The 16,971-nt window shown below is 44.4% G+C and overlaps 1 protein-coding gene across 1 annotated transcript in view; it reads right to left on the bottom strand.

Moving 5' to 3' along the window:
• Positions 1-15,349, bottom strand: part of LOC144602906 (class I histocompatibility antigen, F10 alpha chain-like) — a 31,063-nt gene extending 15,714 nt beyond the window's left edge. Inside the window, exons 1-2 of the mRNA XM_078416027.1 lie at positions 15,298-15,349; positions 34-294 (exon numbers count right to left, since the gene is read on the bottom strand). Of these exons, the coding sequence (XP_078272153.1) occupies positions 34-294; positions 15,298-15,349 (313 nt within the window). The remainder of the gene's footprint in view (positions 1-33; positions 295-15,297) is intronic.
• Positions 15,350-16,971: the final 1,622 nt, after the last annotated feature.

The following is a 16,971-nucleotide window of genomic DNA, read 5'->3' as shown; positions in this document are numbered from 1 at the left end:
ACAATCCAAATGTATTCAAATGAATGGACTAACTTGCTGTTTCGTTTACCCTCCGCATCCATTCATCGACTTGCCCTTTGATGATTCCATGGAAACCATTTTCAGAGACTGTATTTCTCACCCAGTAGCTCCTGTCAAATGCAGCCGCCATCCATTTCTGTCTTGGAACTGTAATGACCATGTTTTTGTCATAATACTGTATCTCACAACCGTCCAGAACTCCCACGACACTGTATTCTGGTAGATGAGTACTCGCGTGGTTCAGGGTGTAGTAATAGATTAGAGTGTGAGGCCCTAGACATGAATCAAATAATACAATATTGTCAAATAATAGAAATTTCTATGGCCAAGAAAGATTTGGAGAGAAATCTGCGAAACAACAGCCAGACTCACTTTGTGCTAAACATTATACCCTTTATCCTGTATCTGTACATTGTGAACGGCTTCATTGTAATCATGTATAGGCTTTTCGCTGTCTGGATAGCACACAGGAAACATTATCACTGTAAAACAGTACACGTGACATTAATAATAAATTAAACTAAGCTAAAATGTAGATAGGTGGGTCAAGGGTAGGTGGGGCATCTTGGTCGGCATAGATAAGCTGGGCTGAAGGGCCTGTTTCTATGCTCTATGATTCTAAATGACAAGTTTACTTCAATTAGTTTAGTTTAGTTTTAGCACACCGGGTGGTGCCATCAGCAGTGGCTGCCTCTCAGTCTGTCGGTCCTTTCTTATTTTTTGTTATTTTTAGTGTGTGTTAAAAGTGTGTTTTTAGTGTTCCTTGGTTTGGTTTATGTGGGGGGTGGGGGTCGGGAAACCTGTATTCAATCTCTTGGAATACGATATTTTCTGTATCATATCTCCGTCTGTACTACAGCCTAACATCGTGGAGTTGGTGGCCTTTCCTGGAGACCAGCGGGCGTTCAAAGCCGCGGGAGGCTGCGTCACTTTGCCATCGTAGAGCTTGCAATCTCTTTGCCGGGGATCGAAGCTCCAACTTTAACTTTGCGAAGCCCGCGGTCTCTGGTAAGAAGAGGCTGATTCAGGAGCTCCAAGCCGCGGAGAGTGTTTCAACCACCGCAACATGGGAGCTTCAATCACCCCAACGCAGGAGCTTTGATCATCAGCTGCAGGGCTTTGATCTCCCCGACTGCAGATCGTTCGACTGCCCCGACCGCGGGGGAACAAAGAGGAAAAAGTTTGCACAATATTGCCTTCCATCACAGTGAGGAATGTGCAGTCCTCTGTGGTGGATGTTTATGTTAAAATTTAAGTGGTTGTGTGGCTCGTTGTTTTTCACTTTGTATGGCTGTCTGGTAAATCAAATGTCACTGTATCTTAATTGGTACATGTGACAATAAATTGACCTTGAAACCTTGGGTTTGAACCACCGGGTGGCGCCAGCAATGGCTTCTTCACCAACAGTCTGTCTGTCCTTTCCTTCTTTGTACTTGCTTTGTTTGTGTTAAATGTATGTTTTTTAGTGTTCTTTTGCTTGTTTAATGTGGGGGGTGAGGGGGGAGGGGGGGGGGGGGAGTTGGGGGAAGCTTTTTCAAATTTCTTACCTCGACGGAGATGCAATTTTTTTCTGCATCATATCACCGTCCGCACTGCGGCCTAACATTGAGGAGTTGGCGGCCTTTGCTGGAGATCGACCGGGAGCTCCATCGTGGGAGCCTGCGGACTTAACATCACGGAGCTGGCAATCCGTTTGCCAGGGATCGACCTCGGAGCTCCACCATGGGTGCATGTGGATTCTAACACCGTGGAGCTTGCGGTCCCTGGTCAGAGACCGACTTAGGGGAAATCCAAGCTGCAGGAACTTTCAACCGCCCTGACGCAGGAGCTTCGACTGCCGGCTGCTGGAGCTTCAATCGCCCCGACTGCGGGTGGTTCAACTGCCCCGACCGCGGGAGGATAAAGACGAAAGAGATTGACTTTATTGCCTTCCATCACAGTGAGGAACGTGGGGAATCCACTCTGGTGGATGTTTACATGAACTTTTATGTAGTTGTGTGTCTTGTTGCTTTTTTTAATATGGCTGTTTGGTAATTCGAACTTCACTGTATCTTAATTGGTACATGTGACAATAAACTGACCTTGAAACCTTGAACCTTGAGATACAGCGCGGAAGCAGGCCCTTCAGTCCAACGTGTCCGTACCGATCCCTGCACATTAACACTATCCCACACACAAAGGACAATTTACATTTATATCAAGCCAATTAACCTACAAACCTATTTGTCTTTGGAGTGTGGGAAGAAACCGCGGATCTTGGAGAAAATCCACATAGGTCACGGTGAGAATGTAGAAGCTCCATACAGACCGCGCCCATAGTCAGGTTGTGTAGGAAAATAACTGCAGATGCTGGTACAAATCGAAGGTATCGAGATAAGAGATAGTGATACCAGCGCCCATAGTCAGGATTGGACCCGGGGCTCTGGCGCTTTAAGGCAACAACTCTATCGCTGCCCCACCTGCCCATACTGATCAACATTTGGAAATATGATATTCAGATATTCCACCCGCAATGGCAAGTCACGACAGTTATTTGGTTCACAATATATTACTCCGTGTGTCGGTAAATAGTAAAATCTAGGGGTAGGTATTGCAAATATCAGGAGGATTAAAAGAGAACGGGTACCAAAATGGTTAGCGAGGACTTGGTGGGTCAAAGGGCTTGTTTCTGTGCTGCACTCTCCACATCTCAATTAGTTGCACCACATCATGTTTATGTCATAACTTTCAGTCGATTAGTCTAATCAGGGTGACACAGTGGCACAGAGGGAGAGTTGCTGCCTTACAGCACCAGAGGCCCAGGTTCAAACCTGACCATGGGTGCTGTCTGCATGGAGATTTCATGTTCTATCGTAACTGCGTGGGGTTTCCGTGGGTGCTCCAGTTTCCTCCCACACTCCAAAGACATACATGTTTGTAGGTTAATTGACTTTGGTAAAGATTATAAATTGTCCCTCGTGTGTACAGGGATTGCTGGGTAGCATGGACTCTAAGTTGTAGGGTCCATTTCTGCGTTGTATCTCTAAATCGTCATGAGCAGCAATTATAAAACAGGTTGTCCAAATCGGTTTGCACCACGCCAGTACATCAATAGCAGACTGTAAAAATACCAATGTAACATTTACCTTCTGCTTCCTGATGACCTTCTGATAGCTCACCACATTGCCCTTTGTCAGAGCTTTCCCCTATCATCTCACTGGAGAGGCCCCACATTCACACTTCCTCAAATACCACAGATTTCCTGCTAAACTAGTTTCTCAACTGTTTACTCTCACTGTCTGCCCTTGTGAACATGCAGAGATAAACATCACACAAAAACAGCAGGATTGAACAACTCATTATCAACCTTGAGCACAAATTGCTAAAGTAACTCAACGGGTCAGGCAACATGTCTCTGGGGAAAAAGGCTGGATGACGTTTTGGGTCGAGACCCAATTTCAGACTCAAGAAGGGTCAGTCTGAAGAAGGGTCCCAACCTTAAAATAAACTGAATCGTGCAGCATACAAACAGGACCTTTTGCCCCATCTTGTCTACACTTGTCCACACAACAACGCTGACTGTGTTGCTTATCTACACTTACATGAATTATGCTCTTATCCCTCCCTGTCTTTCCTACCAAAAGTCCAAATGCTTTATAGACATAGTGATTATATCTGCCTCCACCAACTTCCCTGCAGCTCATTCCAGATAAGAACTGCGGTGAAAAATCTCTATCTTATCTATACCCCTAAGATAGACACAAAATGCTGGAGTAACTCAGCAGGGCAGGCAGCGTCTCTGGAGAGAAGGAATGGATGATGTTTGAAAAAGTCACCCATTCCTTCCCTCCAGAGATACTGCCTGTCCCGCTGAGTTATTCCAATAATTTGTGTCAGTTTAAACCAGCATCTGCAGTTCCTTCTTAGACAGGAGGCAAAGGGTGTCGGGTAACGAGATAAGATGAGTGAAATCTAAAGCCAGAGGAAGGGCCATAGGTGGAAGGAGACAGGGGGGAGGAGAAAGATGGGGATGGAAGTACAATGAGAGAATTGAGGAGGGGGGACGCGTAAACAAAGGGAAAAGGAATGGAGTGACTGGGAGGGTGGGAGGAAGTGGGAGAAATAGGTGCACACCAGGATGGACAGGAAAGAGCGGAAGTGGGGTGAAGGGTGGGGGTGGGAGCGGGAGAGGGGTGGAAGGAGAGGGTATTGGCTCAAATTGAAAAATTCAATGTTCATATCATTGGACTGTAAGCTATCCAAGTAGAATATGGAGTGCTGTTCCTCCAGATTGCATGTGCCCTCACTCTGGCAATGGAAGCTAAAGACAGAAAGGTCGGTCTGGTAATGGGAAGGAGAGTTAAAAGGGCTAGCAGCTGGGAGTTCCAGCAGGCATTGACAGACAGAATGCAAGTGCTTTTTTAAATGGTCGTCTAGTCTATGCCGATGCAAAAGAGGCTACTTTGGGACACAGAAAGTGGTAGGTGCCTGGAACACACTCCTGGGAGACGTGAATGCCGATACTACAGCACAATTTTTGTGGATTTACAGACACACACACATGAGCAGGCAGGAAATAGAGGGGTATAGACCACATGCTGATGTGGGATTAATTTAAACAGGCATCACAGTCGGCCTAGATCTCATGGGCGAAGAAGGGTCTCGACCCGAAACGTCACCCATTCCTTCTCTCCAGAGATGCTGCCTGGCCCACTGAGTTACTCCAGCTTTTTGTGTCTTTCTTTGGTTATCAGCAGTTCCTTCCTCTACATCCTGCCTTGTGCAGCATTGTTCTGTGTTTACAAATAGATTGTAAACCTAACCCCTCATTTCTCCCCCTCCCCTTTGCCCCATCTTAACTTGCATCTACCTCTGCCTTCCCCCGTCACCTTTATCCATTCCTCTATTTTCACAATTCACCATTCGTTAAACCCCTTTTCTTCTCTGGCCTTTGTCCAATCATTTGCCTGTCGGAAAATCCACTCTACAACATTTTATTTTAGTTTATTGCCATGTGTAACGAGGTACAGCGAAAAACTTTTGTTGCGTGCTAACCAGTCAGCGTAAAGACAATACACGATTACAATGAAACCGCTAAAGGTTTCGAGATACATGATGAGGGAATAACATTCAGTGCAAGGTAAAGCCAGTAAAGTCCGATCAAAGAAAGTCCGAGGGTCACCAATGAGGCAGATAGTTCTGGGCTGCTCTCTCGTTGTGGTATCTATCACCTATCATCTGCCATACTTTGTCCTGCCCCTCCTCTCTTCCAGCTTTATTTGCCCCACAATCAGTCTGAAGAATGATCCCGACCCGAATCATCACCATCCCACGTTCTCCAGTAGTGCTGCCTGTCCCACTGAGTCATTCGAGCACTGTATCTTTTTTTTGTTAACCAGCATCTTCAGTTACTCGTTTCTTCTTTTTCCTTCTTCCCAGTCCTGAAGGGTCTCTGGCCTGAAACATTAGCTCTGCTTTCCTTCCCACAGATGTGGCCTGACCTGCTGCATATTGCCAACATTTTCTGCATTTTTATTACTATTCCTGCATGCATTAATGAATTACTATCATTTTCAACACTACAAACTATGAACATTTTGGCATGCAATTCTACCGCTAAAATATCACAAAAATAAAAAACAACAGTGTTGTTCAAACAAGTAGTTTACATAGAGACATGTTGGAATTTTGAGCAATGAAATGCTGGAGGAACTCAGTGAGTCAGGCAGCATCTGTGGATGGAATGGCCAGGTAACATTTTCAGTCACGACCCGTCTTCAGTAGTTTTGAATCCAGCCACTTGCAATACATCAGTAATTTTATTAGTTTTTAGGTTAGTTTAGATTTACAGCATGGAAACAGGCCCTTCGGCCCACTGAGTCCATACTGACCATTGATCTCCCATTCACACTAGTCTTTCCCGCTTCTCGTCCACTACTGACACACCAGGGGCATTTTACATAGGCCATTTAACCTGCAAACCTGCATGTCTTTGGGGTGTGGGAGGAAACCGTGCAAACTCGACAGATGGACCCGAGGTCAGGATTGAACCTGGGTCTCTGGCACAATGAGGCAACAACTCTACCATTGCACCACTGTGCTGTACTTCACAAAACCCATTAACCAGCTCATCACAGGTTAATGGCAAAAAAAATAATCAAAGGAGCATTGGCAGTCATGTGCGACAGTGTTCCATGGTTATGGAAAATAAGTTGGGGGGGGGGTAGGACTGATGAATGAAAGAATGAATGAAGGAATGATATTTTATTGTCACTTGCACCTAGGGTACCTGGGTATAGTGAAATGCTTTGTTTTCCATACAACTTCGGCTTATCCTTGACCGGACTCTGCTGGCTTCACCTTGCACTAAACATTATTCCCTTATCATGTATCTCTACACTGCAAATGCTTTGATTGTAATCATGTGTTGTCTTTCTACTGACTGGTTAACACGCAACAAAAAGCTTTTCACTGTACCTTGGTACACATGACAATAAACTAAACTGAACCTGGGCAGTACACAAGCGTCGCCATGTGTTGGCGCAGACAAAGTTACAAAAGTACCGAACGATCCTATCCACTTCCTGCTGCCGCACATGGCAGCAGACCCCATCCCCACAGTTCCCCCTTCATTCTCAGTGGCGCTCCCACCCCACAGTTCCCCCTTTGTTCTCGTCCCCCCCAAATCAGATAGCCTTCCTGAGCTGAATGCCCTACTTCTACAATGTTCTAAGTATAAGATTAGATTAAGCATTGCTCACTGTTGAACTTTGTACCTGCAAACCAAAGACGTACAGGTATGTAGGTTAATTGACTGGGTAAATGTTAACAAAAAATTGTCCCTAGTGTGTGTCGGATAGTGTTAATGTGCGAGGATCGCTGGGTGGCGCGGACCCGGTGGGCCGAAGGGCCTGTTTCCGCGCTGTATCTCTAAATCTAAACCTAAAATTTATCACTTCGTTGTTCTCTTCGAATAAAAACATTCTTGGGTGTTCCTGTCTGAACAAACTAAAATGTGTTTGTCTCTGTAACGTTTGAATTCTGGTATCATGCTCACCAATCTTTATTAACATGGAAACAGGCCTTCCTGCCCACTCAGTCTGCGCTGACCATCAATCACCCATACACTAGTTCTATGTTCTCCCTGTTTCACATCCTGCACAGTAGGGTCAATTTACAGAGGCCATTAAACCTACAAGTTTATGGAATGTGGAAGGAAACCGGAGCACCCAGGGGAAACGCGAGCGGTCACAGGGAAAACATGTAAACTCCATGCAAACGGAGCCCATTGTCAGGACCCTTCTTGTATCTGGGTAGGAAGGAACTGCAGATGCTGATTTACACCAAAGATAGAGACAAAATAATAATAATAATAATAATAATGCATTTTATTTATATAGCGCTTTTCTTAAACTCAAAGACGCTTTACAGAGATTTTGAGAACATAGGGAAATGAATAAATAGATAAATAAGTAAATAAATAAATGAACAGAGAAAGGAGACAGAAGGTGAGGTGACCTTCAGTGGTTGAAGGCAGTACTGAACAGGTGAGACTTCAGCGATGTTTTGAATGTGGTGAGTGTGGAGGAGTCTCTAACGGTTTGGGGTAGTGAGTTCCATAGGGTGGGAGCAGCGATGGAGAAAGCCCTGTCCCCCCAGGATCTGAGTTTGGTCCGGATGTGGGGGGATAGGAGATTGGCAGCGGCAGAGCGGAGGGTGCAGGTGGGAGTGTGCCTGTGGAGGAGGTCGGTCAGGTAGGATGGGGCCAGGTTATGGAGGGCTTTGTAGGTTGGAGTAACTCAGCAGAGCATGCAGCATCTCCGGATAGAACGAATATACCTTCATGTATCTACCCCACTTCCTTTATGTGTTAATTTATTGTAATCGGAGCAGTCTGCAAAACTCTCCATAGACGTGAACAAGTGTTTATGTGGATTGCCGACCATTAAACTCCAGTCTCCTGCAATGAAATGATGATTTAGCATTTTACAGATCAATACTTTGACGGCTCTGTTTTCAATGATATGTGCATCCCATCATTTAGAATGCGCCTTCGCCTACTCTTACACTTTCGATGCATTATCCACACATAGAGTCACAGAGACACACAAACAGACCCTTCAGCCACCAGAGTCCATTCTGACCATGATGCACTAACTTCATACCATTCCATCCCACTATTGAATGGATCTACAGGAGGTGCTGCCTCAGAAAGACAGCTAATATCATCAGAGACCCACACCACCCTGGCCATTCTCTCAGGGCCGGCCACCCTGGACCGGGAATTTGCCCGGAAGATCTGGTCCATCCATCATGGCCCGATTTCCTGATCGCTGTGGACCGAGGATAGAGGACCCAGGTGGAAGGCCCGGCTCGCCCACCCAGAGTGGAAGGAGTCAGATGGATGGCTTATAGGCAGACTGCCTGCAGGAGGGAGTGCACTGCCTCTATGGTGGAGTGGGTACTGGAGGCCCTGCAGCAGCCTGGGGCTTGGCTGTTCCAGGTGCCGCTCCAAGAGGCAGGGCGCATGGACCAGTTGTGCCCTGCAGCAGTAGAGGACACCACAGCTTCGCTTGGCCAGGCTGACCCAGCAACAACGCTGGGACAATGGGCCTCATGGTCAGGGCAAGAACCCTGTTACTACTTACAACAACTGGGACTTGAAAATGGCACCAAAATCTGGTGACACTGTATAATGTCTCAGCGTATTACTGCTATACACTTGTACTGTGTCTGAAATGCTTATCTAAGGGCTTATCTATAGTGATACTTGTACTAAACTGTATACAAAAATGAATTTCACTGTTCTTTGGTACATGCCACAAATAAAATACCAATGAACTACCTTTGAGGTTAGAGAGTCTGAGAACTGTGAGCTCCAACAGCTTTTTGTCACCAGCAGCAGGCTTTTAAACACTGCACAACGCTAACCACAACCTTACCTCAACAACTCTGACCTGCTATGGACTTTATTTTGGTTGCAGTAAGGACATTTTGTTTTTGCACTATTATGGTCTGGTTACCTGGTATTACTAATATTAATTTATTCCATCACGGACTGGTGTATATTCAATATGTGCATAAGAATTTCATTGTTCCATTGCCAGTATAATGACAATTAAATTCTCTTTACTTTCGACCAACCCATTCTTATTCTTCCCAAATTCCCATCATCTCTCACCAGATTCTATCATTACCTACAAATGACAGTCAATTTACATTGTGGAGACAAGGAATGACAAATGTTGGTTTACAAAGAAAGAGACACACAGTGCTGGAGCAACATAGCGGGTAAAGCAGCATCACTGCAGATCATGGATATGTGATGATGGATAGATGTTACGGGTCAAGATCCCTTCTTCAGTCTGTAGACCCTACCCATGTTCTCCGGAGATGCTGCCTGGCCGGCTGAGTTACTCCAGCACTTAGCGATGGATACAAAATGCTGGAGTAACTCAGCGGGACAGGCGGCATCTCTGGAGAGAAGTAATGGGTGATGTTTCATGTCTAGGCCCTTCTTCAGACTTTGTCATCATTGTGCTAACTTGCTCCATCCCATTCACTCATCATCTTTCTGATTGAAAAATATTCATACCTTAAATTCTGAGGAGCTGCAATTAAATATCTAAGACCAACAGCTCTTTCATTCAAAGCATATCTTGCATTCATTTGTTCTGATATCTCTCTATACCACTATCTGTACCTCTCATTTCGCTTTCCCCTGATTATCAGTCTGAAGAAGGGTCTTGCCCCGAAACGTTACCTACTCCTTTTCTCCAGAGTCGCTGTCTGACTCGCTGAGTTACTCCAGCTTTTTTTGTCCATCTTTGGTTCAAACCAGCATCTGCAGTTCCTTCCTACACAGCTCCTCCCCCTGCATTTTTCCCCATATACTGTGTTTTAAATGTCTATGTCTGTTTCCCCGACACCAAAATGTGTGTGTGTGTGTGTGTGTGTGTGTGTGTGTGTGTATGTGTGTGTGTGTGTGTGTGTGTGTGTGTGTGTGTGTGTGTGTATGTGCGCGCGCGCATGTGCGTGTTACGTGCGTGTGTGTGTGTACACACACACACATACGCAGAGAAATGGAACAAATATTTTTACTCAGAGCAGGATAACAGGTCTGTACACACAATACGCAAAGAAAATATGCAATAAAACCAACAAAAATAAAATCAATATATTACTAACCTCAATACTGATACAAACAAAATCTCAAAGTCCTTGGTGCAACCAAAGACAGTCCATAGAATTTCACAGTTGAGGTTGGTGTTGTGTAGTGTTCAAGTGCGTGATGGTGATGGAAGTTATTCTTGAACCTGGAGGTCATGGTTGTCAAACACCTATACTTTCTTCCCCATGGTAGGAGGTAATGAGAGCGTGGCCAGGGTGATGGTGTTGACTACCTTTTTGAGGCACCGTCTCATATAGATCCCTTCGATGGGGGGGGGGAGGTCAGTCCCTATGATGAACGGGGCAGTGTAACTTCCTGATTATTCACAAATATAAGTACTTCATATGAAGAGCAGGCCTAAGTTGTAGGATCGCTCCCTAAATATCCCGACCTCTTATTCTTCCTTCACGATGCACCTTAAATGTTTATTTTGCTAATTGTCATGTAATGCCGTGACACTGCTCAAAGTAAAATTTTACAAAATAATGTGCTTACAAATCTCATTGTAGCATTTTCCCACATTGGAACTGCTATAAATATGTTATTCTTTATATCTTTGTCTGTTTCTCCTTTCACCAATTTAGATTATTACCATCGAAGGAGAATGTTATTGTTTTGTATGGCTCCATAGATGCGTGCTTGAATGTGATTGCAAGATTATTAAATTCTTCCCATATTGACCAATGAACTACACTAAATTCAACTATGAATAATTAACAAAATAAAGACAAATTGTTGGAGTAACTGAGCAGATCAGGCGTCATCGCTGGTGAGCATGGAAAGGTAATGTGTCAAGTTGGACCTTGCAGACCAATGGACTGTCTTTGGCTTAACTAAGCATCCAAGGTGTTTTTGCATAAGTATTGGGATTATCAATTTACTGAACTTTTATTATGTTATCTGTTTGTATTGTCTTACAGGTCTGCTATGCTGCTGCAAGCATTTCATTGTTTTGTAGTCATAACATGACAATTGAACACTCTTGACTCTCTCTCCTTCTTGACTCTCTTGTGGAGTGTGAACAAACATAACACAAGCTGAAGGTTGCCATTCATCCTTTGTCCCCAATCTCTGATATTCTATAAGATCATAACTGATCCTCTAGCAGAAGACCATTTTTCCGAACTAAGCTACGATTCCTTTTGTATCCAAGCATCTTCCTATCCCTGCCTCAAGCGCCTGATTGACTGAATGCCCACAGCCTTCTTGGGCAGAGAATTTGAAAGACTAATTACCCTCTGCGTGAAAAGATTTCACACCGAATTCAGTGATTCATTGGTATTTATTTTCACATGCACCTAGGTACAGAAATACTTTGTTTCATCAACAACTCGGTAAAATCATATAGCAGACCTAACCGAGGCAATACACAATTGTCACCGTGTTTTGGTGCCATAAGAATGTGTAAACCCTTATTTTTAAACTGTGAATTTTGGTTCCAGACATACCAGTCTGGGGAGAAAAAAAAGAGCATCCCTCATGTTCATGAGCACTTGGTACTAACTATTCATTACTTCAAAAGTCATAGGAGAAGAATTAAGTTGTTCAGCCCATCGAGTCTACGCCACCATTTAATCATGGCTGACCTATCATTCCCTCTCAACCCCATTCTCCTATCTTCTCCCTGTGACCTTTGACATTCTTACTAATCTTGCGGTAGAGTTGCTGCCTTACAGCACTTGCAGTGCTGGAGAAACCGGGTTCGATCCCAACTACGGCTGCTATCTGTACGGAGTTTGTACGTTTTCTCCGTGACCTCGTGGGTTTTCTCCGAGATTTTCGGTTTCCTTCCACACTCCAAAGAGGTGCAGGTTTGTAGGTTAATTGCCTTCGTACAAGTGTAAATTTTCCCCAGTGTGTGTAGGGTAGCGTTAATGTGCGGGGATTGCTGGTCAGCACAGACTCGTGGGGCCGAAGGGCCTTTTTCCGTGTTGTTTTTCTAAACTAAAAACTAAACCTAACTAATCAAACATTTGTCAATCTCCGCTTTGACATACCCAATGACTTGGCCTCTACAGCCATCAGTGGCAATTAATCCCACAGATTCACCACCCTCTGACTAAAGAAATTCTTCCTTATCTCCTTTCTATTTTAACTTCCACTTTTGCATTACTTTGATATTATAAATGGCCAAAGGAGGGGGGGGTTACGTTTGAGTGTGCAGGGAGACCTTTATTAGAAAAGGCAAAATGTACTGGAGTAACTCAAAGGATCAGGCCGCATCCCTGGAGAACATGGACGGGTGACATGTAGGGCTGGGACATTATTCGGTTTTGCTAAATGCATTCAGACACCCAAGTGTCAAATTGTTTCCAATATGATAATTAAGTGTGGCAGAAGGAATGGCAGATGCTGTGTGAGGAAGGGCGATACCACATGCGATATCTACTATAATTATTCCAAGTAGAAACGTGACTGTGTTAATCAGTGCAGATCATCAGCACAAGAAAATAGGAGCTGGAGACGGCCACTCTGCCCCTTAAGCATGAACCATCATTCAATATGATCACAGTTAATTTATCCAAAGCGTTCTTCCTCTCTCTCTGCCAGTTTACCACAGCCCTTAGTTCCCAGTTCCTCAAATATTTACCTGCCTCCAGAATGCTGCCTGGATTAGAGGGTATTACCTCGAAGAGTAGGTTAGACATGATCAGAACCAGGAAGTGAATGTTTATCTACTTTCCACTACCCATCCATTCCTCCCGACTCCCTTCTATTGACTCTGTTTACACCTCCCGCTGCCTCAGCAAGGCCAGAAACATAATCATGGATGAATCATACCCTGGCTACTCCCTCTTCTCCACTCTCCCTTCAGGCAATAGGTACAGAAGTGTGAAAACGCACACCACCAGATTCAGGGACAGTTTCATCCCAGCTATTAACAGGTAACTGAATCATCCTACCACAACCAGAGAGCAGTGCTGAACTACTATCTACCTCTTTGGTGACCCTCGGACTATCCTTGATCAGACTTTGCTGGCTTTACCTTGCACTAAACATTATTTCCTTATTATGCATCTATACACTGTGAATGGATTGATTGTAATCATATATTTTCTTTCTGTTGACTGGTTTGCATGCAGCAAATGTTTTTCACTGTACCTCGGTGCACATGACAATAAACTAAACTGGAAACTGAAATTCTATTGTCAGGGAAGAGATTAACAAGAACCCAATGGGAAACTAATCTACCAGAGAAAGTAGCTGAGGCAGATACAGTAACAACATTTAAAAGACATTTGGGCAGATACATGCATAGTTTAGATTAGTTTATTGTCACGTGTACCTAATCAAGAATCAAGTGTTTCATTATCATGTGTTCCAGACAGAACAATAAAAAAATTACTTTCAGCAACACTATATATATATATATATATATGGTGTGCAGTGAAAGAATATATATAAAAAAGGAATGTTTGAGAACGAAATGAGCTTATATATATTCTTTCACTGCACACTATATATATATATATATGAAAAAATACATATAAAAAAGGAATGTTTGAGAACAAAATCAGCTTAATGCGGGCAAATTGGAGTAGCTTAGATGGGGCATCTTGGTCAGCATGGATGAGTTTGGCCGAGGTGCATGTTTTCCTGCTGCATGACTCAAAGTAAATGTGAAAAGATGGGGAAATGTTCGTAAAACTGAGGTTTCACTTCCCCTCTTACCAATGACAAGTTCACGTTACAGGAGTAGAATTAGGCTATTCGGCCCATCGAGTCCACGACACCATTTGATCATGACTGATCTCTGCCTCCTAATCCCATTTTCCTGCCTTCACCTCCATAACCCTTGACACCCATTCTAATCAAGAATTTGTCAATCGCTGCCTTAAAAATATCTACCAACTTGGCCTCCACAGCCCAGTGACAGTTAGTTCCACAGATTAACTACCCTCTGACTAAAGAGGTTCCTCCTCACCTTCTTTCTAAATGAGCACCCTTTAATTCTGAGGCAACGACCTCTGGTCCTAGACTCTCCCACCAGTGGAAACATCCTTTCAACATCCACCATCTGTGTTTTTCATTATTCTGTAAGTTTCAATGAGGTTCCTCCCTCAACCTTCTCAACTCCAGCGAGTAGAGGCCCAGTGTTGCCAAACGATCATCATATGTTAACCCACTCACTCATTCATGGAATCATTCTTGTAAACCTCCTCTGGACCCTCTCCAGAGCCAGCACATCCTTCCTCAGATTGGGGGCCCAAATTTGCACACAGCGCTTTTAGAGCCACAGAATGACATCTCTGTTTTTGTATTCCAGTTCCCTTGATATAAATACTAGCATTGAAATTACCTTCCTGACTACTGATTCAATTCGCAAATTAACTTTTTGGGTGTCCTGCACCCCCATGTCACTGTGCGCCTCCGATTTCTAGATTACTTCTCAATTTGGAAAATAATCTACGCCTTTATTCTTATTACCAAAATGCATGACTCCTCACTTTGCTATACTGAATGTCATCTGCCACTTCTCTGCCCACTCTCCTAATCTGTCCTAGTCCTTGCTTCCTCTGCACTGCCTAAAATAGGCGCCATCTATTTTATGATCATCTGCAAACTTGGTCACAAAACCTTCAATCCCCTTATCCAGATCATTTAAACACAACTTAAACGTGACGACTGCACGTTTGGAGTTATCGCTAAGTCAATAACAAAATGCAGTGTGTGTTGATCTTTTACTGATTTTATATTGTACTTGTGCCTCGTCCTCTTCCGACATTTAGCCATAAACTGGAACTTGATCCTGTCAAACAACGGCCTTTCTTGTTTCCCGCCTCTCCCACATCGTAATCTCATTTCTTACAACAAGAACTTGAAATCAAAGATGTTTTTGTTTCAAACCGCGTCGCACCTGTTTGTTTTACACGAGTTTAAATCAGATTAAGCCAGCATCTGTAGTTCCTTCTTACACAAAGGAAACCGGGTATGGTGCAAATCAAAGCAGAAACTCCAGTCTGGATTGTACTGAAACAGGGTGATTAAACCCTTTTAACGTTCGCATGAACCTCAGACTGTATGTGTAATGCGCGCTTTTTTAAACCGAGTCGCCTCCTGTCCAGATTGAGAAAAAGTCAAGACGCTTTAGCCAGTAGCGAATAAAACGAGAATCGTTAACTTACCGGCTAGAGCCTCTTGTACGCGGAAGAAACTCAGCAAGAGGAACAGAACCATTCCGCGCACTACCTCTTACAGTCAAGTGCAGCGACTGAGCCAAACCTCACCAACAGTACATCAAAGCAGGACCTCACCATGCGATCAGAATAAAAATAACACTCATCGTCACCGGTTGTCGAGCGAGGTCATTGGACCAGCACGAACAATTCACTGCAATGGAGACACGAGGAGGTGCAGATGCCGATTTACAATAAAGAAAGACACTGGTAGAACTCAGAAACATAGAAAATAGGTGCAGGAGTAGGCCATTCGGCCCTTCGAGCCTGCACCGCCATTCAATATGATCATGGCTGATCATCCAACTCAGTATCCCGTACCTGCCTTCTCTCCATACCCCCTGATCCCTTTAGCCACAAGGGCCACATCTAACTCCCTCTTAAATATATCCAATGAACTGGCCTCAACTACCTTCTGTGGCAGAGAATTCCACAGACTCACCACTCTCTGTGTGAAAAAAAACTTTCTCATCTCGGTCCTAAAAGACTTCCCCCTTATCCTTAAACTGTGACCCCTTGTTCTGGACTTCCCCAACATCGGGAACAATCTTCCTGCATCTAGCCTGTCCAACCCCTTAAGAATTTTGTAAGTTTCTATAAGATCCAAACTCAGCAGGCAGGTAGCAACTCCGGAGAGCATGGATAAGCGATGACAGACACAAAGTGCTGGGGTCACTCAACGGGTCGAGCAGCATCTCCGGAGAAAAAGGATAGGTGACGGCAGACGGGGAGATAGCTGGAAGCGAGATGGAGGCAGGACGAAGCCTGGCAAGTGATAGATGGATACAGGTGAAGGGAAGTTGATTTTATCGGCAGATCATCGGGCAAAGGCCAGAGATGAAAATACAAAATGTCTGAGACAAGGATACAATAATTGCAAATTGTAAACCCTGAGCAAGAAATTAACGTGAAACACCTGTCCTTATTCCCCCCCCCCCCCCGACTCAACTCCATCCAAGGACCCCAACGGTCTTTTCAGGGGAGAGAGAGGTCACTTGCACCTCCTCATCGACTGTATCCACTGTTCCAGGTGTTAACCTCTCTACATCGGCGAGACCAAGCCAGGCTGGGCGATTATTTCGCCTCCGCTCAGTCTGCCTAAACCTACCTGGTGTCCCGGTTGCTAAACACTTTAACCCCCCCCCCCGCCTATTCCCACACTGACCTTTCAGTCCTGGGCCTCCATTGTCAGAGTGAGGCCCAGTGCAAATTGGAGGAACAGCACCTCATATTTCGCTTCGGCAGCTTTCACCCCAGCGGTACGAACATTGACTTCTCTAACTTCAAGTAACGCTTGCTTTCCCTCTCTTCTCTCTCTTCCTAGTTCTCCCACCAGTCTTACTGTCTCCGACTACATTTTATCTCTATCTGCTTTGTTGTTACCTTCTCCCAGCTAACAATGATCTATTCTACATTTTCCCTGATCACTATTCCCATTGTCCTATTTTCACACCTAACACTTCCTTATCTGTGTATCTCCATCTTCCCTGACAGTCTGAAGAAGGGTCTCGACCCTAAATGTCACCATTCCTTCTCTCCAGAGATATTGCATGCCCTGTTGAGTAACTCCAGCATTTTGTGTCTATCTTCGGTTTAAACCAGCATCTCCAGTTCCATCCTACA

The sequence above is a fragment of the Rhinoraja longicauda genome, chromosome 19, assembly GCF_053455715.1.
Source record: "Rhinoraja longicauda isolate Sanriku21f chromosome 19, sRhiLon1.1, whole genome shotgun sequence".
Lineage (NCBI taxonomy): Eukaryota > Metazoa > Chordata > Chondrichthyes > Rajiformes > Arhynchobatidae > Rhinoraja > Rhinoraja longicauda.
Note: the sequence above shows the minus strand (reverse complement) of the source record. Positions and strands in the feature narration are given on the sequence as shown.